Source organism: Condylura cristata, unplaced genomic scaffold (genome assembly GCF_000260355.1).
Source record: "Condylura cristata isolate star-nosed mole 26May11 unplaced genomic scaffold, ConCri1.0 scaffold00018, whole genome shotgun sequence".
NCBI classification, from domain to species: domain Eukaryota; kingdom Metazoa; phylum Chordata; class Mammalia; order Eulipotyphla; family Talpidae; genus Condylura; species Condylura cristata.
In genome coordinates this window covers 21,930,313-21,952,617 of record NW_004567119.1, presented here as the reverse complement: position 1 = coordinate 21,952,617, position 22,305 = coordinate 21,930,313, and the positions used below count along the sequence as shown (strand labels likewise).

The 22,305-nt window shown below is 42.1% G+C and overlaps 2 protein-coding genes across 3 annotated transcripts in view; both read left to right on the top strand.

Moving 5' to 3' along the window:
• The window catches only part of XPO7 (exportin 7), a 72,247-nt gene extending 55,947 nt beyond the window's left edge, over positions 1-16,300 (top strand). For both annotated transcript variants that reach the window (XM_004685422.1, XM_012726933.1), the window contains exons 14-28: positions 792-927; positions 1,335-1,408; positions 2,565-2,645; positions 3,473-3,536; positions 3,934-4,042; positions 4,988-5,094; positions 7,119-7,207; positions 7,870-7,977; positions 9,574-9,656; positions 9,892-10,106; positions 10,287-10,425; positions 12,315-12,475; positions 13,360-13,458; positions 13,849-13,976; positions 14,718-16,300. In XM_004685422.1, the coding sequence (XP_004685479.1) occupies positions 792-927; positions 1,335-1,408; positions 2,565-2,645; positions 3,473-3,536; positions 3,934-4,042; positions 4,988-5,094; positions 7,119-7,207; positions 7,870-7,977; positions 9,574-9,656; positions 9,892-10,106; positions 10,287-10,425; positions 12,315-12,475; positions 13,360-13,458; positions 13,849-13,976; positions 14,718-14,811 (1,687 nt within the window). In that variant the 3' untranslated portion in view covers positions 14,812-16,300. The remainder of the gene's footprint in view (positions 1-791; positions 928-1,334; positions 1,409-2,564; positions 2,646-3,472; positions 3,537-3,933; positions 4,043-4,987; positions 5,095-7,118; positions 7,208-7,869; positions 7,978-9,573; positions 9,657-9,891; positions 10,107-10,286; positions 10,426-12,314; positions 12,476-13,359; positions 13,459-13,848; positions 13,977-14,717) is intronic.
• Positions 16,301-19,326: 3,026 nt separating this feature from the next.
• Positions 19,327-22,305, top strand: part of NPM2 (nucleophosmin/nucleoplasmin 2) — an 18,577-nt gene continuing 15,598 nt past the window's right edge. The window contains exon 1 of the mRNA XM_004685421.2: positions 19,327-19,373. The gene's annotated coding sequence lies outside the window, so the exon portion shown is untranslated. The remainder of the gene's footprint in view (positions 19,374-22,305) is intronic.

The following is a 22,305-nucleotide window of genomic DNA, read 5'->3' as shown; positions in this document are numbered from 1 at the left end:
AGCAAAGATTTAATAAGGGTGAAATCTAATATCTTTTTGATTCTGAAGCCAGGTGTAATACTATGTGTGTGTGATAATATAAATTGAGTTTATACAGTGTCTGTGGACTCGTTCTAACCCAAGTGTTGCAGCACGATGACCGAATATAATTCATCCATGATACATCACAAATAGTTTGTCATCTGTTCTCACACTATCAAAATGTCAAATGGCATGCTTATAAGAACATCATTTTTCCTCACCAGTCGCTCGCTTGCATTCAAGTGTGCTTTGTTGGGGAGGGGGATGGGTGCATGTGAAAGGATGAAATCTTAGAAAGTATGTCTGCTCTTTATCCTTGAAGGTGTCACACGTCCTCAAATATTCATCTTTCATGTGTCTCCATTCCTTTCATGACTGTGACAAAAAAGATCACAAACCACTGGGCTAGTCCAGTCCCTCCCTCACTTTGAGATGGAAGAAGAACTGGGACACTGAACAAAGCTTTATCCAATGTCTCCTGAAACTCAGTTTCCTTTCATTCCAGTGTTTCCCCCATAATTTTGAAGCTTCAACCTACAGTCTCAATGGATTAGAAGTGTTAAATATCTAATTGGTCGTTCATATTTATTCCTCCACTGTGGTTTCTTGGGGGCAGAAATGGAGAATTTTGTTTCCTCAACAGAGTGTAGAGCCTATAGAAAGAGCCTTTCAAATAAAATGGTGAAGGAGAAGAGAGTCTTGATTATTGGATTTTCTAGAGCGCTCAGGATATCCTGCTGTTGAGAGAATCATTACTTTTCTTTCTCTAGGGTGCTCCAGCTGATGAACCTAACAGATTCTCGCCTGGCTCAGGCGGGTAATGAGAAGCTAGAATTAGCCATGCTGAGCTTTTTTGAGCAGTTTCGTAAAATCTACATTGGGGACCAGGTGCAAAAATCCTCTAAGGTAACAGACTCTCATTTACCTCCATTTAGTTTTCCCTTGCTGATTGGGGGTCTTCAGATTTATAACTGTAGGATTTTGTAGACTCGTCAAGAAATTGAAACCACTCCCCTTGGGCTCCAAGTGCTTAACAAATGGCCAGTCAAAACATTTCTTGGTCTCCCCCAAACATCTATTGGTCTCCCCTAATTCTTGTCACCATACCTAAATTAATGTCCATAATAACAAAGTTTTGATGGTCTTTGTGTAATTTGGGCTAAAGGAGACCAGTAAGGTAGCTTAGCATCTGTACAGTGTTTAGTAAAACTTAGTAACTAACTCATCTCATCTTAAGAATAAAAACTGTATTGGGATGTGATTTTTCTAATCCATATTTTCGGTTACTTTCTCTTCCCTTAACACGACACCAGCTGTACCGTCGACTCTCAGAAGTTCTAGGCTTAAATGATGAGACCATGGTCCTAAGTGTCTTCATAGGAAAAATGTAAGTGTTTTGGCCTGCCATCAGCAAGAGTCCCTTGCAATCCTCTTGCAACTGTAAAATGTGATCTTGGCATTGTGTTGCCAGTGCCTTGGTATTCCAGCATTGATCGTTTGCGTCAGAAAATTGTGCATTTGAGTGTGTGACAAGCTGTGCTTAGAGATATGGCCCGGCCCCAGAGCATTCCAGGCTCGTACAAGAAAGGATTTAATTTTGCTCATGTGGAATCTTCTCTATAGCCTCTGGAATCATGGGTGAAACCCTATTGTGGCTTCAGCAAAATGGCCCTCTCTTCCCAGAGATTGGTGTTCAGCTTCCAACCCAATCACTACTGTCAGGGATGCCAAGAGTGGACATTCACTTGCTGGTGCCACTTTCCATTAGGTATTCCCCTCAGGAGGAGAGCCTCACTCTCAAATGGGCTTATTCCTCTGAAGAAGCATCATACCTTTTAAGAGTCTGAAATCTTCAAAATCTAGTGCAATTGTTTGAACTGTCCTCAAAGTTAGAGCTTCTAATTGGCCCTTTTTTGTTTTTGTTTTTGTTTTTATTTATTTATTTTTAATGCTCTGTTGGTTACATTGTCCCCTTTTTTAGGAGTCAATTTGCCAAAGCACACAATAGGAGCCAAATATTACCCAGGGCTGTGTGCAAAGTGACATTTTGCCTCCTTCCAACTCTCCCAATCTTAAGCATTCATATCCATGAGCTGGTTAATAATTTAAGATGAAAAAGCAAAGGGGGTCTAAAGGACTCTGCCAGCCAAGAACCCAGAAGCAAGGGCTACTAGAATTCTGCAGCTGACAGTGGATGGTGCAGGTGCAGAATTGCATACGTCTGCATGTTATCACTGCCGCAGAAATCTCTTACCCTTGCTGCAGAAATCAGCCCTGGAGTGCCCCAGAATTCCAAGGGCCTGGGTATGGGCCAGTGTAGCTTTGGAACCAAGTAGTGAAGATTATCTGAAGGATAATTTTTCTAGTCAACCAAATGTAAGTACGGAGATTTTATACCCATTTTTTGTGGTTGTGATGTCTGTGAATTGGTGATGCAGATGTGTGATGACTCTTGATGAATGATTTTCTTCTTCTCCCAACCCTCAAGAAAACCAGGCAAATCAAAAGCATCTCCTGCTTTTTTTTTTCTTTTTGTCCTCCAGCATCACCAACCTGAAGTACTGGGGCCGTTGTGAACCAATCACCTCCAAGACACTACAGCTTCTAAATGACCTCTCCATTGGATATCCTTTTCCAAACCAGTTTCTCCGCACTACAGATCTGTGGCATGCCAATCTTAGACAGCACGGCCCCCTACTATTTAATTTAGCTTCCTGCATATTCAAGTGTCTTTCATTCTCCTAGGAACAAAAGGCAGTACCCACACAGAATCCAGGAATAACTCCAGACCCCAAAAATGAACCAGCACATAAGCCAATAGTTTACTACAGATTTATTCCTAAGATCCAGAAATACCCAACAGATGTATCTCTTAGGTACACTTTCTTTGTCACCAGGGTTTCCTCTTCCTCAGTGACAGCATAGTGCATCCTGATCATCCACCAGCTAACTGTCAGAAGCATCCTGATCACCAACTCTGCAGCTAAGGCAGTGGCGCCTCTTGAATTGGCCCAGGTCTGCCTTTCACAGCCAGGGGTCTGCAAGGACAGTAAACCCTATAAAACTTACTTGAGGTATTTTTTTTCTCATTTCTCCCAAAGGTGGTACTGAGCTAGTACCATTTGAAATGCACAGTGGCTACCTCAAGCAGGACCTTAGGCCCAAGTTTCCTGACTTCATTGAGAAAAGCTGTGGGTCTTGGAATAAAGCTCCAGTTTGTCTCTTTTCTTAGAGATAGGTATTTGGTTTGGGTATTCTCTTCAAATACTGCTTAGAAGAGACCCATCATTTTTTTCCCATTTGGCAATATTATACTCAAATAGTAAGGAAAAATAATATAATTGGCATGAACTTATAGTAAAGAAAGGAGCTGTACATACCCTAGAAAGTTCATTCTGCTCTGAAGATTCTTTGTGTCATGCTTTCCTTGACCTTCCTTCTTTGTCTTTACATACAGTAGTGTGAGAAAACTAGTAAAACTGAGTGCGGTACAGTTCATGCTGAACAATCACACGGTGAGTGATTTCAGCCTCTCATCCTGGTTCTACTCTAGCCACCAAAACACATACTTTGTCACTTCATAAGGGAGATAGATGTTGACATTGAGGTCCACAGTGCTACTGTAGCTGAACACTGTCCCTGCTTCCTTCTTGCCACCAGGTTATTCATACTGCCGACTTGGGAGCCAGATATTCTGAGTTCTAGTGAAGTCACCTACGACTTTTCAAACTAAGAGAATTAGTTGTAGGTAGAAACAACAGTGGTTAAAACAACAACTTTTTATACCCCTCGTATCCTTAAGGAATGACTAGTCATACGCTTGAAAGGCTCAGTAATCCTATAATTACTGATTTATATTCTGCCTCTAACCTACGCTTTTATCTTTTTAACTTGTTTTCTTTTTTTCAATAGAGTGAGCACTTTTCATTTTTGGGTATTAACAATCAGTCCAACCTGACAGACATGCGTTGTCGGACTACCTTCTACACAGCACTTGGGCGTCTCCTCATGGTGGATTTAGGTACTGCAATAAATTCTAGAGGCTCATGAAATAATCTGGCACTGTTCTAACTTTTTATTTGATAGAAACTAGATGTGGGGGAGGTCTTGTCTGTTATTTCAACAGTAATAAAACTATATGAAATAGCAGTCTGATTTCACCAACAACAAAGCAGAGCATGCTGCCATGGCCCCTGTGACTGGAAGAGAGTAAAAGTATACACCTAAAGTTGCCCTCTGCTGCATGGTGGTTTTACATTTCTATTCATACTTCTCATCTTTAAAATAAGGAAATTCAGAATGAAGTTTCCGAAATGCATCTTGTTAGCTAAATAACCCCCCCACATACCCCTTGAGATGAACTGGCCTGAGATGGTCAGTAAAACTTTCTGTCACCCAACTAGCTCACTGGCACACACGGACTAGGAGGGTTTTCATACCTTTTGAGCTTTAGTAGTTTGGTTTTAGTAGTTTGGGGTCATCTTATAATTGAAATCCAATGATGCCATGATAATTTTGAGCTGTTTAGATTTAATATATTAAAATGACATTCTAAAACCATTGAGGTTTAGAAAAGATTGCTGAAGAAAGAAAGTTGTGAATAAAGATTTCACTAGCATTTTATTCAGGTTTGTGTCTCCTCTAGATCTCAACACCAGACAATCCTTTCTCAGCTAACAGTAGTTCTCGTTTAAGGAAAAACAAATAAGTACACATATGAATCTCAGATATTGTGACTATCAAAAAATTTTGAACATCTCTGCATTAGGTGATTTAAATCATTTCTTAATCTAAAATTTTTCTCTGTATATACATTCTGAAATTACTAACAATATCTCTTGGGATAGTAAATGGGTACCCCCACCCCTTTAGATTGTCCTTGGGTCCTTATTTGTCTTGTTTTCTATGCATAGACAGCTTTTAATTTCTTACATTGGGGTCACACTCTGGGTTGTTTCCCTTACAGGAGAGGATGAAGATCAGTATGAGCAATTCATGCTGCCGCTCACAGCAGCGTTTGAGGCTGTGGCCCAGATGTTTAGCACTAATAGTTTCAACGAGCAAGAGGCAAAGGTGAGTCCTTACCCACTGATGGATCAGCTTCTGGTTTAGGGCAGTCCCAACAGACTAGATTAGCTGGCACTGCAAAAAAATAGTGCTTCCCCTTAAATTATTCACTGGTTCAACTTATCATCTCCTCTCTTGGACTCAGTGTTTTGAAATAAAAGAACCAGCACACATTCATGAGCTACATTAAGGTGTAATCGTTAAATTTTTGTCTACATTTTCAAATGTATCACATAAAGTTATGTTTTTCTCAGTGCCTTTTTAATCTCTTGTGTCTTTGGTTGTGTTCATATTTAATACTGCTATTCAACACGGTCTCTTTTTTTTAGATCAGTCCTACCAGAGATCTGTTAATGGTATTTGTCTTTGTCCCTTTCCATAAAATCTATTTCATTTATTTCTCCTTTTAACCCTTATTTTCATATATTTTCCTTGGGATTGTTCTGATGTCTTAACATTTAAAACTATAAATATTCCTTTGGATATACTATTGCAGAAATGTTTTTAGTTTGGTAAAAAACACATTTAATAAAATTTGCCATTTTTAGGGGTATAATTCATTAGTATTAAGAACATTCACATTGTTGTGAAACAAGTCTCCAGAATCCACAAGTTTTGATATGTAGCATTTTTATTATGTATTTCTTTGTATGTTCCATTAAGGTTTTGCCTTTGACATATGAATCATTTCAAAGGATTTGTGAATTTCTGTGTATGTGGAAATTGAAAATCATCTGGCTCTCAGAATTGTCACTTTTTGGTTTTTGTTTTCTTCATATTTCTACTATACACACACCTGCTCTCTTGTAGAGTTCTGTACCAAAACCAGAAGATTCTAGGCTGTTAATATTTGTGGAATTTTTTTTCTTTGAAAAAATAAAATGAGGTGTTACCTGACCTAATAATCTCCTTTTTCATCTTTAGAATGCCACTTAGTTTTCTATCTCCAGATCAGCAGGGACATTATAGAATCACACGACTTTGTCTACTCTTTGCTCTCTAAACCAGTGCTGTGGGGTCTGAGATGAGTGCATTCAAAGCTAAAATTACTTTGGAATATGTCCATCTGACTTAGGCTAGAGTGTCAACCAATGTCAAGGACTTGAGGAGTAACATTGAATATCAGCCCTTTTCTCCATCACCAGTAGTCCATACGGAGCAAATACAATGAATTAACAGAGCTTCCTTGGCCAAAAACTACAGCTGTTATCCACATCAGTCACGCCTCATATAACTTGTCTTTTAGATTGCCATGTCTTTGACTTGAAAGTTGAGCTATGGCATCTGTTTTGGAATAGAACTCTTTGCTCCAAACTGGCCCTTGGCAGAAGTGTAATCATGATTAACAAGTGAGTCAGGGTACCCAGATGTGCTGCCCTGTTGGGCCTGATGACTATCAGATTTCAAAGCAGTCTTAACTGCTCTTCAGGATCCGTGATACAATTCTGTTGAGGAAGAGAGTATGGGACTTGGCGTGCTGGTTCTGTGTGTTCTAATCCTAGCTCTTGCCACCTAACAGCAATTTACTTGACCTCATTAGGCCTCTCTGATTGGCAAAGAATAGTCAGTACTCTGCCACTCCAGACACCCACACTAAAGCAGCAGATGACCACAGAGACTCACTTGCTTCCCTCTGGCTGGGTCTGCTGTGAGTCCTGTGATGCTGACTGGCAGAGCACTGGGCTCTGTACCAGATCTTTGGATATATGGCTCCACAGCCACTTCATTTAGTGGCTTTGCTGTTATTCTATTTTTTACGTGTGATTTAGCATATCGGTTTCTTAAAAATTTATCACACTATATTTTTGCTATGATGGGTCGGGAATCATTCCTTTTTCTTAGTGTAACAAGTTCCCCGAACTAATTGTCCAAGTAAAAAGATTGTTCTGGTATGGAAAATAGCAAAATACTTGGGATAGAGTATCTTTTAAATGAATGGAGAATTTGATTACAGATATGTGATAACCCCATCAGATGTTTATAGCTTTGACTTTTCATCTATGTTAACATATTTTTGCCTTTTACTATAGCGAACTCTAGTTGGTCTAGTAAGAGACCTGAGAGGGATAGCTTTCGCCTTCAATGCCAAGACCAGCTTCATGATGCTATTTGAATGGATGTATCCTAACACAAACTAGGAGCATACATAGTAAGCCTTACCTGGAGCTAAGTGGGTGTTTGGAGTCATGGGAGGAGGACGAGGTGGGAAGGTGTGGAGGGGCAGAGAAGGTAAAGAAGTATCCACAAAACCTGCCCTATGACCTGTCAGCTGTCATGCCTTAGTCGTCTAAAGACAGTGTTGTCTGTGATCACTGAGATTGTGCTATGGATGCAATAGTTTCCCAGTTTCTCTTTTGGGTTCCATATATTTGTGCTTGTGGAGCTGTTGCATATGAATTTTATTATGCTTAACCAAATAAGATATTTCAGTCTATAAGAAAAGAAGACAGCTTTGTTTGAAATTTGGAAATCTAACCATATTGACTTCATAACCATTTCAATTCTTTAAATGCTTCTGTTTCTCTGATAGTTATATGATGGAAATAGCTGAGTCCCTATCATATTACAGAATTGGTAAAAAGATAATAATATGAGATGTGTTCTGCTCTTCAGTGTGTTATTAGATGCCTGTTACAAGTTATAGGACACATAATCACATATTTTGGTTAGACTGAGACAAGCAAACAGGAGAAATTAGAAAACTAGTTGTGCTTGACTCAGAAATTATCTTAAATTGTGTCCCTTTCTGGATTGAGTTCTTCCTTAGCTTTTCATGTACAGATATCCATCCTACATGCCAATTCTCCAGCGAGCAATTGAACTGTGGTACCATGATCCAGCCTGTACCACACCTGTGCTCAAGCTGATGGCTGAATTGGTTCATAACAGGTAAGTATAATAGGTAGGCACACTTGTTCCTTTGTCTAAGAAAATGTGCTTAATCAAGTGTCTTGGACAGATTATTTTGTGCAGAAGTTAGTAAGGTTTGCTACTATCAAAATTTGAAAGCCTCTAAAAGTTTGTATGTGTGCTTATTTGTTTGAAAGCAAACAAACCTGCAAAGCTGCAGTTGCTTGTAGGAAACAAGTCAATTTAAAAAGTCTCAAGATACCTATCTTAGGAGACATGAACTTGGCGATCAGGATTCTGATTTCACTGCCCACATATGTAAAGGTTCACATCAGTCATATGCCACGTTACATTTCATAACTTATATTTCATAGACACGATCGAAAGGGGTTGGGGTACACTGGAACACCCTTTCTTACCAGGTACAGCTTGGTCAGTAAAAGTTTAACTTGCCAGGCACTGTCACAGCAATTGTGCCAGATTGAAGCACTGCCCTTTTAGGTGTTACATTATAGGGGGAAGGTAGTAGAGCTAGATTGGGTGATATTCAGAGGTCAGTGCTGTCAGAACAATGAAACATGATAATAGAAGGGAATTAGAGGGAGGGAGGATCAGAAATCACTTCTCAGAGGTGATATTGGAATCTGAATGACCCTGGCAGCCCTGCATAGAGAAGAGGAAAGAATGTCTTAAACAGAGAAAGCAACTTCAAGACTGTTGAGCTGGGGTGAGCTTGCTGAGCCTTGAACACCCCCAAAGATTTTGCTGGCTGGCCAAGGAAGGGCTGTGAAGGACCAGGGGTTGAGTAGCAACTTAGCAAAACACTCGTGAAGAACCAAGGGTGGGTACTTATTGCAATAGAAGCTGCTGAGTTGTTTGAAGCAAGGGGTTGAAATACTCTAGCGAGGAGCTTCTACTGAGGACAGGACTGTAGGGAACCAGAGTGGAAACAGAAAGACCATATGGGAGTGGATGGGTTTGGAGCACTCTATAAAGGTACATCTTGATGGATCCAACGTGGAAAGGGTGGGAAAGAAGATTCCAGAAGGATCCTGGATTTGAGGCCTTACCAACTAGAGAGAATAAAGCTCTTTAAAAGGTGTGAAGCAAATCAAAGAAGATGTGCTTTGGTCTAGGGAACAGTCAAAATGTAGAACTTGGGTTTAACAGTTTTCCTTCCCTGCCTGATGTGTCATGCTCCGAGGCACTCTGTCATCTTCTTAAGTAATTCTGCTTAGGCTCCCCCTCAGATACCACAGAAGATGCAGTGGGAACTATGATTAGTGGCTGAAGGACTGTGAGTTAATACCAAGAGGTAATTGTGGAAGAAGCTAACTTTAGTCAAATAAAGTTGAGAATTTTAAGAAAATAGTTTCACTTGTTACTTCATTTTTTTTTCTTTTAAATGTTTTTAATTTGAGCAGCAGAACTTGAATCTAGCATGATACTCTTCAAATACAAACTTTATCATTGGTTAAATGGCTTTGCTCTGCCTGATGATCTCACATTAGGATAGGTAATCTGCATACCTCCATGCAAAAAGAAATCGCCCAAGATAATCAAATAAGAGCCTGATGAAACGTCATCTTCCAGCAGCATGCCTCTCACTTTTTTCCTTTTCTGTTCTCTGCTCAGATCACAACGACTTCAGTTTGATGTCTCATCCCCCAATGGAATCTTACTTTTTAGAGAAACCAGCAAGATGATAACAATGTATGGTAAGTGCTTTAAAGGAACATAGCCCTGGAAGTAGACACCAACTCATTTACCATCCCATATGCAGTGTGAGATCTCAGGCCAGCACTGCCAGGGCATGCTGTGTTCCTCATATATTTGTATCACTGTGTCAGCCGGCACTGAGGACCTTTGACTCCAAGGAGGAGGGCTAGTGGTATATAAGCTACCAAGTGTAATGCGGTTAAAAATACATTGAAGTATCACATCTCTACTCAGGCAATCGCATCCTGACCCTGGGAGAGCTCCCAAAGGATCAGGTGTACGCACTGAAGCTCAAGGGCATCTCCATCTGCTTCTCCATGCTGAAGGCTGCTCTCAGTGGGAGTTATGTCAATTTTGGAGTCTTCCGTCTCTATGGAGATGATGCCCTGGACAATGCTCTGCAGACCTTCATCAAGTTGCTGCTCTCTATTCCCCACAGTGATCTCCTGGTAAGCCTTAAGCGTCACTGATCTGAGATCATGGTTGAATGTTTCCCTGGAGGGCTGGAATCAGTTCCCATCTGCTATAAGTGGGTCTTCCCAGCTGATGGGAACTAAGCTCTTTAAGGTCTTGCGTCCCACATGCCAAAGTACACAATGAGTAAGGTGGTTTTCAACCTCCTCCCACAGGACTACCCCAAACTCAGCCAGTCATACTACTCACTACTGGAAGTCCTGACTCAGGACCACATGAACTTTATTGCAAGCCTGGAACCTCATGTCATCATGTATATTCTCTCTTCCATTTCTGAAGGACTTACAGCACTTGGTAGGTACCTGGATGAGCGGGTTGGTTTTAACCACTTTTCAGAAAGGGAGACTCATGCCCTCGAATCCAAAAGGACTGTTGCTTTGGGGAGTTGGCCCTCACAACAGGGTATGCAACTCATGGGTACATTCTGACCCTGCATTACTTACTGATCCCTCCTGAAGACTGGCAGTCACTGCACTAACGAAAAAGGCATAGTATTAACAACACCCTGATTCCCTGTCCTTGAGCTTTTATGTGGTGTATTAAACAGACTCACAGACAACTGCCTGTTCACATATAGAAGTAACGGGGTGTTAGGGTTTGGGGCAGAGGGCTGCCTAACAGGTACTGGCACTTAGAGGTAAGAAAGAATAGGGAAATCTAGATGACTGGCATGCTTTGCAGAGGAATCGGAGAAAAATGAAGTAAAGCTAGAAAGAGAAATAGGGGCAAATCTAAACAGCACAGACAGAGACCTTATGCCATGTTAGGGTGTTTGGATTCTATTCTGAGTACTGTGGCAGCTATGGAAAGATTTTATACAGTTAGCTCCCAAAGTTTTTTCATCCTACTCCAGATGGTTCCTGTCAAACATTTTGTTGTTAGGCTGCCTTCCTGCAATCCTAGTAGGTATACACATGTTCAGAAAATAAAACACTGTATTAGACTGAGCAAAACATAAATAGGAAGATTAAGTCAACTGCAAAATACTCGTGATATACAGTAAATGCATATAGAATGACTTTTGAATTGTCCACTGTCATCTACACTTCTCTGCCACTTCTTTGATATGTATTTACTAACATCAGGTTATGAAACAATATCTGGGACAATCCAGCCAGGGTATCAGGCCCTGCTTTGGAAGGCTCCTTGATAGCTTCTTAAAAATAGCAGGACCACTACATAAGCAGAAACAAAACAGTTTAACTCTTCCAAGGTTTCATCCCCTGGCCTCTGCCCTGTACCTTGTCTTACCCAGTCAGAGTTGTGTGCACAGGCCATGCTACAGATCCCTTGGAAAATGCAGAAGTGGGTCCCCTCCTCACTTAGCCTTCCCTGAAATGCTCTGGATAAAGAATACAGTGCCCCGCTCTAGTCAAATGTCAGTGTTGATGGGCCATACTGACCTGGCATATTAATACACTCATGCCATCCTTCAGGTAATTCAGAATGTAAGCTCACATCATAGACTTCTTGGATTCTAACCCTCAATTAAAATACAGTACTAGTTAATCAGTTACTAGTGGGTGATCTTGAACCAGGTCATCTAATTTATCCAAGCCTTGGTTTCTTCTTTGGCAAAATGAAACAGCTACCTCCTGGAGTTCTTTGGGGAGTAAATTAGAAGTATTAATAATGATGACTTGTTTTGTTTTTTAATTTATTTTATTGTTGCATAAACTGGGGTACAGGCCAGAGGTGTGGTGGGTGAGAGGATTCACCCAAGACAGAGTGGGAAGCAGAACAAATCAACTGAAATACACTGCTGAGGGGAGCAGCGGGCGGGTCAGGAGAGGTCTGCTGCGCCATGTGTGCATTAACTCCCTGGCCAGAGATTGAGCTCAGGCCACAGCAGTGATAGTGCTAAGTCTTAACCCCTGGGCAGCTGAGGAGTCCCACAAAGTTCTTAGTACAGTAGAAGGACTTGCTATATGTAAACCTTTTTCATGAAGTAAAAGTCAGTAATTTAAGTATAGTTTGTATTATTGTCTGACATACTTTCAAACTTAGGATTGAACTTTGCTAGATGATGAGGGTGAGAGGTAATAGGAAGTGTCCCGAGCAGCCACTTTTGGCTGAACTGGCCAACCTCCTACGGGATTTCAGCTGAGAGCTGCCCATGTTTGCCCAGATCACCATCAGCAACTCAGTATCTGCTGTGTTCCGTCCTTGCCCCTTTCTGGCAGACACCATGGTGTGCACAGGCTGCTGCTCCTGTCTGGACCACATTGTAACATACCTCTTCAAGCAGCTGTCACGTAGCACCAAGAAGAGGACAACACCGCTGAACCAAGAGAGCGACCGCTTTCTGCATATCATGCAGCAGCATCCAGAGATGATCCAGCAGGTAAGCAGCCTAAGGTCAGGAGGCAGTGTGGGAAGAACCTCTCTGCAAGGTTCTTAGCAAGATGCTAAGTCTGCCTGGCATCTCACCAGAGTAACGCTGCCAAGTGGAGTTTATGTTTTCAGATTGCAGTGGATTCTGAGTTTGCTGGGTGGTCTTTAGATATAGAAAATCTGAAAAATCCAGATCCTCAGTGGTCATTCTGAGTGTCACACTGGCCTCTATGCCTGAGGCCTACCCCAGTAGCATTGTCCTCCTTCCATGACAGTGAATGCTCGCCCATTGCCATAAATGGAGCATGAGCTAGGTGCATCCCGCCATAAAGCCTGTAATCCTAGCCACAAAATGGGAACAAGAATTTAAAGAGCAGTCGAAACAGAGAGATCAAACCATATGCTCACCATCAGTTTTCTTTGTAACATCTTTTCAAAACCAAGATTTGCAGAAATATATGAGCTAAAAAACAGATAAGGAAATGGGATTGATCAGATCAATAGTAATTTAGTCAGTAGTATTTTAACCAGCCTACACCACTGTCTACATGATCCTCTTGAAAAGGAAGCTATGACATGAGTCATTCCCATCACAGCCCCAAAATGTTACAAAGCTGTCTCTTCTAAAACAAGTACCTGGAGTCTGTAGCATAAAGTGTCTCTGCCTACTAGAATTGTTTGCTTGGCCCATTCTGTCCTCTACAAAAATCAGGGTGAACTGAGAAGGTCCATTTTTAAATAAAGGAGCAAACAAATCTAAGGGGCAGGAAAAGAACTATCTTAGAAAAAAATTATTACCTTGTAATAAAGAGTTAAGATGAAGCTCCAAAAGTATTTGTGTGATTTACTCTAACTAGAAAAGGCCTTTGAACCTAACAAACGTCTTATTTCCAGATGCTGTCAACGGTGCTGAACATCATCATCTTTGAAGACTGTAGGAATCAGTGGTCTATGTCCCGGCCCCTGCTTGGCTTGATATTACTTAATGAAAAGGTGAGAGCCAGCTCCTTGCCACCCAGAGCCTGGCAGTGGCAGGTAGGCACACACTCGGCCGTCACTTTCCAGGCACTGGAAAGTGCAGCGCTCATGGGAACACCCCGCGTGGGAAGCAGGGAAAGTGGCCCACGTGTTGCCCTGGCCCCGTAGAAGTCAGAGGAGGAGGAATTGTACAGGAGGGTTAGCAGCTAAAGACCAGCGCGTGCTCTGCGATGCTGAAGGGCTGCACGCGAAATTCTCAGCCGGGGGAGCCATGTCACCACCCCGCAGGCTGCGGTCCACGTGACTAGCTACTCCACTTGCAGAGAGCATTGCTTCAGCTATGAGGACGGGGTGACGGCTGTCTCCATCTCTCTTACCTTGTCTCACTCACTCCTTGCCCCACAGTATTTTTCTGACCTAAGGAACAGTATCGTGAATAGCCAGCCACCAGAGAAGCAGCAGGCTATGCATCTTTGTTTCGAAAACCTAATGGAAGGCATTGAGCGGAATCTTCTTACGAAAAACAGAGACAGGTGAGTGTGGAAGGCCCTGCCAGGAGTAGTGGGCAGTTACTTTTACTTAATCCAGTGTGTCCCATGCTATCATGTCAAATTGTTTTTTGTTGTTGTTGGTTTTTTGTTTTTTTATGTAATTGGCATTTTAAAGAGACTTTTATCACTTTGCTTTGGTAAGTCTTCAGCAGCTAGCAGCCTCTTGACTCATGCTAAATTTCCACTGGAAATCATCAATTTAGATTAGACTTCATACAATTTGGAGTTGACAAAGTAGAGTCCCATACTCAAGTTGTTCCAAATATACTGATTTTTTTAATAACTAAATTGAATGACAGGTTTTTCTCAGATTTCAGATTTTACTTAATTTAAAATATGGCAACTAACTGGGGAACTAAATTACTTGATCTGTTAGGTTCAGTCCCTCAGCAGCTAGCTGTGGCTAGTAGCGAGCACACTGCACAGCCCCACTGCACAGTCTCTGTTCACAAATCAGAACCACTGCATTCTCTCTGTCTGCATTTGTGAGATTACTTCCCACTTGTCATGAACCTGAGGTGGCCAACACCCCAGAGCCCCAAATGTGACCAGATCTAGAGGACTGCCGTGCACTTGTCAGTTACAGAGGGATGCACACTAGCCTTAACTTCCCTCAGTCCTAAGACTGAGACCACGGTTCAGATGTTCACTTGCGGTACCCACTGCCCCGCCAGAACTGTTGTAGGCAAAGGCCTTCCCCATCCACATGCATCCTCTCCGCAGGTTCACCCAGAACCTGTCAGCATTCCGTCGAGAAGTCAACGACTCAATGAAGAACTCCACTTACGGCGTGAATAGCAATGACATGATGAGCTGACACCTCCTTGGACTCTACCTGTACAGAGCAGCGTCCCTCGGTCTGGCCCAGAGGGGCGAACAATTACAGGGGAGAGGGCCTGGCTGATCCAGACTCCCTCCTCCAGGGATGTGGGGGAAATGGCAAAAGTCACCTAGCTGCTTTCCCAGGTTAAAGGGTGAGAGTTCACTCACTAGGGGGCAGGGCGCTGCTGGTTCCTAGGGGATTGGGTGGGAAGGGTGGTGGGAGGAGATAAAGACACAAATGTGTGAGACTCCAGCCCCCCTCCTGGGGCCACCCTCATGGGGAGAACCCCAGTGTCCTGCCACAACCTGCCTTGTATAAACATGTACATTTTTTCATAACATTTTGAACAAGGTTTATATTGACTCAAGTTTAAAAACAAAGTGTGACTGAAAAATTTTTACAGAGTCTAGTGCACCAATGCTGATGTGAGGGGTTGTGTATGCGAGTGAGGAAAAAATGTGTATTCTGGTGGCCTGAAGCTTTACTGGACGAGGATGTGTGAACGTGCAGAGATATATTTAGTGACACAGTGTAGAGAGGCAAAAAAAAAAAAGTAAAAATTCCAAATGTATATTTTTTCTTATTGCCCGTTCCTTGCCCCCAAAACTACCACTTCCTGTTACTGTATTACCCTTGTTATTAGGAACTCTAAGCCATGAGGAGCACCACCCGCCCCTTCCAACCACAGATGCTGCCCTGGTCCCCTGGCCTCTTACGGTGACGGAAAACTCCAGCTGGAAGTTTGGTGTTTTAGCTTCATCCTTTTCCCCACTTTGCTACCCTCATCCTCAGACAGACGCCTCTTGCTTTTAAAAGTCGGGTGTAACTTTATGATTTAGGGTTCTTGGTCTCTAAAGGTAGGGATCAGAGAGAAGGAGGTGAGCCGGTTGCTCTCCTGTTGAGCAATTTGGATGAGTCCACCAGAGGCCCAGCACGCGTGGCCAATAACTTTTAGTCTTCCCCAGCCCTCGAGGCAGTGTGTGTGGAGGTGTGCGTGTGGATATTTATATATTGCCCTGCACTCGTGAATGTATGAACAGGAAGAAGTTCCTGCAGTGGAGGGGTTCTTAATAACAAGGTCTGCCTAGCATGAAGTATTTAACATTCTCTTAGCCCTTTAAAAATATACATTTTTATAAAATGAAAACCATAATAAATGTTTTGAATATTTAAAAAAATTAACCTACAGAGGAAAGTTATGGAGAAAGCTATTTGCCTTGTACTTTTTCCACAATCGTTGCTGCTAGTTGTACGCATCTCTAGTTCAGCTATTGCCCATGGGACACTCATCAATTCGGTTTTATTTTTATTTCTCTTCTCTACCCCCAGAAACAAACCTGTTGATTTTTTTTTTCCTTCTCCTCTGGCGACTGTGTGGTAAATTCTTTCTTGCGTGATCAGGTTGCGGATAGACTTGTAAGGGTGTTTGCTGCATACAGTGTAAGCATTGTGACCGCCAATAAACTTCAATGGTTTCTACTGACATGGTTTCAGCAGTCAAGTCTGTGTGTCTGCAGCAACTTGTCTCCCTAAACACACAAACATGTGTAAAACAGTCTTAAAAGACAGCGGGGAGTACTGGGACCCCTCAACCTTATCATATTAGCATGTTTCTCATTGGACTAAGTCCGACTCAGCTTCTTTAAAGTATGATTGGTTCGGTTGATACGTATATGATCTGTATAACATGTGTACTATACACTGCTGTCTGGAGCTGTAAAGATTAGATACACAGACAGCTATCTGTACCTTAATGCAGATTTATAGCCTGTGAATCACAGGATCTAAAATGCCACTCTTGTCCACTTATTATTTCGATACACTGCTGCTTTGTCTCTTGTCTAGTCTTCAGGGCACCTTGTTCCCAGGTTATTTTGAAGACAAAAAATTGTATTCTAATAGCTAGAATGCAACTGTTCATTTTAGCTATCTCTAAGCCTGATGAAAATGAAAGATGGTGTGACTTCATTAACATGCAAAACACTCCAGTCACATGTTCCAGTAACCCGGAATTCTAATTTTGTAGTAATTAGACAAAATTTTCTCACATGTACTTAAGATTCTAATGGTCAGCAAAACTCCAGGCCCCTCCCACAGAAACAGTGTCAGCAAAACAGCGGTTTCCTCAGTGGAGCCCTAGGCACAGCCTGGTCACCTCTCAGTGCCACAGTTAAAATCTCCACCTCCGTGCTTGCTGAACTGACCACCAAAATTGGAAGCAGCCCCAAAAGAGCTTTGTTTTCCTAGTTATTTATCACTGGTGTCACATGACTCAATACATGTGAAAAACCGTTAAGTTGGGGTTCCCCAAGAAAAGTTTATGCTGTTAAAATGTGAGTTTATTTCTAAGCTGCCTGGGTAATGTGGTCATCGAGGCAAATGCATCTAGACCACGTTTTCTGAGTCTTTACTGCAGATTATCCTATGATGTGCCTCCATTTGTTGGCACTCTAAGGATCAGGCTGATAATAGACAGGGTTTGGCCCAGGGTCCAATCTTAGATTTTAAGAATAATTTTCAGCCACAAGTTAATTTTCCAATGACGTGTGACAAGCTATTAAGAAATAACACTTTTATTTTCTGCAAATAGGAACTTATCTTAAGGACTTGTTTTCCCAAAAGTGGAAGTCTCCTAGTACCTTATGAAATTGTAATCAAGGGCAGAAATGAATCACTTTCCAAAGTATTCATGATCATGGGGTAGCAGCAATTGAATCAAGAGCCAGAAAACCTCTCCATAGCCTACTTGCCACCAGCCAGCCTCGCCTGCCTAAGATTTTTGGCTAGACTCATAAATGTAAGTTGCCACTTAACACTGCAAATGTGCCAAATGCCAAAGCAAAAAAGGATAAGAAAGATGAACTGCAGGGAACCTGCAAAAACCTGTAAGTGTGATGACAAGGCTTGGAAATGTAAATGATTGTAACTACTTAAAATCCTAGTTTAAATATTTTAAAAATAAATTTGAAAGGACAAAAATGTTCTCAGCAACCATTATTAAACAAATGCCATCTGGCTGTCAAATAACATCTAAGATTCTTGCCACAGCAGCTTGTTTTTTTGGGTCCATTAATCTGTCCGGCAGCCTGGAACCCTGAAATATATCAGTCCCCCACTTTGGTCTGTTACAGGAGCATTGGGTCAGTTAGCTGCCAGTCAATGGGAGGCTAATGATCAGAGTGGAGGATGAACTCCAGGATGGAGTTCAAAAAGCCCTTCCTCAAAAAACCTTGTGGCTTTTTAAATATTTATAACAACACCCACTGAGCAGCGCACATTTTGACCATCAGCAAGAGAAAAGGAAACAAAACCATCCACAGGCAAATGCATTTTCATTCCTTGGTGTAAGAGCCTGAGTCAGTAAGTCCAGAGCCTTCATGAACTGTACTTACACAAGCACCACACAATTGCATCTTTAGTTCTGTGTGATGCCTACAAGGATTGATGATTCAAAATAGATTTAAGCATCACCTATATGGCCCAAACTTCCCAATTATTGAGGCTGCCAAGGAGTGGACCGTGAGTCGGGAGAAGGATGCTCCTAACAGCTGCCATCAGGCTATAAATTAAGCAGATATGCACATCTGGAGTCAAGGTTTTGAAGACAACCAACTAGGATAAAAAGTGGACAACAGATTTGCCTATGTGGAGTGGCCACTATATAGTCCTATAGTAATAAAGATGGGTGAATTTACAAACAGCACCTCAGAAAAAGCAAGTCATCTTAAAGACTACAGAAGTCCATCACTGCCTCGGCATCCTGTGTCGGGCCTTTTCCCAGTTCGTGGAACCCTGTTTTCTTAGCTTCCATGACCCTTTACCCACCTACCTTTTCAAGACCCTACACCAAGCCTCAGCCTCTCTCCGAAGCCCTCCCCTATGGTCACCTTGAGGTAGCCCATCCCAGCCTCAGCAACCAAAACTGCAGAGCTGAGGCCTCAAAAAGATGGTGATGGATGGAAAGGATGGGTATGTGTCGGGTGCGGGGAGGGTGTGCACAGGACGGCCAGCGAGCTAGCACAGGTGGGGCCCCTGGAGTAAGACCCTCCTGCTGCTCCGGCTGCCTGCTTCGGGCGAGTTAAACTCTTCTCTGTCACACGCGTCGGTAGAAAAGGAAAGAGCGAGCGCCTCTGACGCCATGCCCCGAGACCCTACAAAGGAAGGAAAAGGTGACGGCCGGAGCGCGCCGCATCCCGGAAATGAGTCGGTGCGTGCCTGCGGGCCCACCGCGGCTGCGCCCAAGGGCGCCCACCGCGCACCCTCCTCGCGCGGGGGCGCAGCCGGACTTCGCCGTGCGCAGGCGCAGTCAAGACTTGTTGCGGAGAGCGTGGGCGGCTTTGCCCAACCCCATCGCCTTGGGAGACTCGAGATGGGTTTCAGCTATCCTGGGGACCCCCACCGAACCGTGTTCCTAGGAGAGGTTCGAGTTCACCCGGTGTCTGCAGTGCTAATCGCAAAGGTTATGTTAGGGGCTTGGGCGCCCCGGGGAAGAGCTCGGTGCAACGGGCGACAGGCTGCCCGCCCGGGACCGTCGCGAGGCTCTGTACTCTCCCGAGGTAAGAAGGAGCCCCCGGGCGCTTGGAGCCTCGGCTGAATGAGTCACTCGGAAGGAGACAGTGAAAAACACTGAAACCTGGAAGGTGTCCTCCCCTTTTAGGGAAAGGAAGCACGTTGCAGCTTGGGGCTGAGGGCAGTGGTAAGTCTGAGTGAAACTGTGGTTTGAGATATTTCTTTGTTTTAGCTGGCAGAACACCTGAAAAGTCAAAAATGCGTATGGAAGTATACCAGTTGCACAACAATTCAAAAAATAGAAGTTTCTAATCATTTAGGAAACAAGCATTTCCCTAACACATGAAAAGAGAAAACGTCATAGATCATTATCCCTCATGAACATAGTCTAATATCCATAACAAAATATGAGAAAGCCAAATCCAAAAGTAAAGTCAAAGGGTAATACATCAGGGACTGCGTGGTGGCCTAGGGGTTAAGTCTCAGCTGATACCACCATGACTGTCCACCAGAACTGCCTGAGTTCTATCTGAGGCCAGGAGCTGACCCACATGCGCAGCAGACCTCTCCTGTCTCCCCGCTGCTCCTCTTGCAGTGTATCGCAGTAGATCTGCCTGTTAGGCTCCCCACTCTGTCTCATGAATCCTCTCACATCCCCCACTTCTGACCTACACCCCAAGTTCTACATCCAACAAAAAATTTTGAAAACTCCTGATACTTCATGACCAAGTGAGATGGATTCTAGGACTATAAGGTTAGTTTAACATTTTAAAACATCCGTGAATGTATTTCACCATAGAAACCAAGGATAAATATCAACAAAGAGAAGGCACATGACCTAATCATAAACACCTTCATCAAAAGCCATATTCGCAAACTGGGAGCAGAAAGAAATAGTCTTAAACTTAAAAGATACCAGTGAGAAGCCTGCTACCAACATACTTAAAGATGAAAGATGAAATGTTTCCCTTAATATCAAAAACAAGACCACTCCTACTGCTTCTATTTAACATTATCTGTCAACTAAAGCAAAAAGGCAAGAAGGAGAAATAATAGGCATGTGGATCAAAGGAAGAAGGAATCACAGACATGATTTGGACTGCCAAAAAAAAAAAAATCCTAAAACTAACAAGCCAACTTAGCAAAATCAAAGAATACAATGTTGGTATGTAAAAATCAACATTTATATGTACAAAAAATTAATTAGAAAATGAAATTTTTCAATATATAGTATTCACTGTAGCATCCAAGAACAAGAAATACATAGGAATAAACTTACAAGATACATGCCACACTAAAATCTACAAAACATAGCTAAGAAAAATTAAAGGCCTAAATAAATGGAGAAATTGTAACATGTTCATGGACTTAATAACTCAAAATTACGATGTCAGTTCTCCTACAGTGAACTACAGGGCAGAACCATGGAACAGAATTAAAGTCTAGAAATTCATCAGCATACACGGTTGATTTGCTTTTGTCTAAAATGCCAACGTAACTTTAGTGCTTGAGGAACGAATTGGAAAGAAAAATGAACCTTAACCCTCACCTAACACTAACAAAATTAGCTCCAAATATCATACATGTAAAAATAAAAGTTACAACTAAAAGACTTCTATGATAACTTCATGTTCTGGATTACCCAAATATTTCTTTAGACATCAAAGGTAGGAGTGATAAGTGAAAAAACTTCTTGGCCTTCATCAAGTTTTAAAATTTCTGTTCTTCAAAAGATACCACTTTTATAAATGAAAAATCAAGCCATACATGGGAGTGGAAAATACTGGAAATGCATATATTTGACACAAATGAGGATCTAGAAAGAACCCCTATGCCTCAATAAGAATAACCCAAAATAACCCCAATTTTAAAATACAAAATATTTGAGCATACTTTTGCACAAAAAGATATACAAATCACCAATAAACTCTTGAAAGATGTTCAGCATCACTTGTCATCAAAGAAATAAAAACACAAGAGATAGCACTGTACACCCACTAGAAGATGGACAGTGTCAGGTCCTGACCAACAAGTAGTGCAACTCAGATTGCACACATTGCTGGCAGAAATGCAAAATGGTACAACAATTTGCAAAATGGATTTTCAGTTTCACATAAAGTTTAATACATGCTTCTCCAGCAGTTCCATTCCCAGCTGTTTACCCAAGACTAATATACCCATGCAAAGATTCACTCTCAAATGTTGCCAGCAATTTTATTCATAGTAGTCTAAAACTGGAAACCACCCCAGTGTTCATCAACAGGTATACCACTCAGGGTAGCATTACAAGAAATAGGCTAGTACCAATTCTGGGGACAGCCTAGGCAAGTCTGAAATCTGTAGGGCAGATCTTTAGGAAGAACAGGCTGGAAGCTCGCTGACAGGAGCTAAGGCTGCTGTCCACAGAACTTCAGGGAAACCTCAGTTCTGTTCTTAAGATTTTCCAACTAGTGAGATAAGGCCTATCCACATTATCACAGGTAATCGTTCCGTAAGGACAACTACTTACAGATTTTAATCTTATCTACAAAGATACCTTCATATCCACACCTACATTAGATTGACTGAATACTTGGGTGTGATAGCCCAGCCAAGTTGACATATAAAATTGACCGGCAGGTGACTGGATATACAAATTGTGGACTACTATTCAACAATAATCTCAGAAACAACCTATTGACATAAGTAACGATATGGAGAAATATATCTCAAATGCATTTTGAACAGGCAAGGTTCTACTTATATAAAATTCTACAACAGTATTTAGTTACAGTGTTAGAAAACAGAAAAGTGCTGCCTGGTGCAAATTAGGCATTAAGAGAAGACACTAAATGAGAAGGGAAACAAAAATTGGGGGTAGGGCCTCCCTGGTGATGCAAGAGGTTAAGTTCTAGCTCTGTTAAGCTATCCACACCACTGCCACAGGACTTCATCCCAGCCACGGCGCTGACCCACATGGCGCGGCAGACTTCTCCTGTA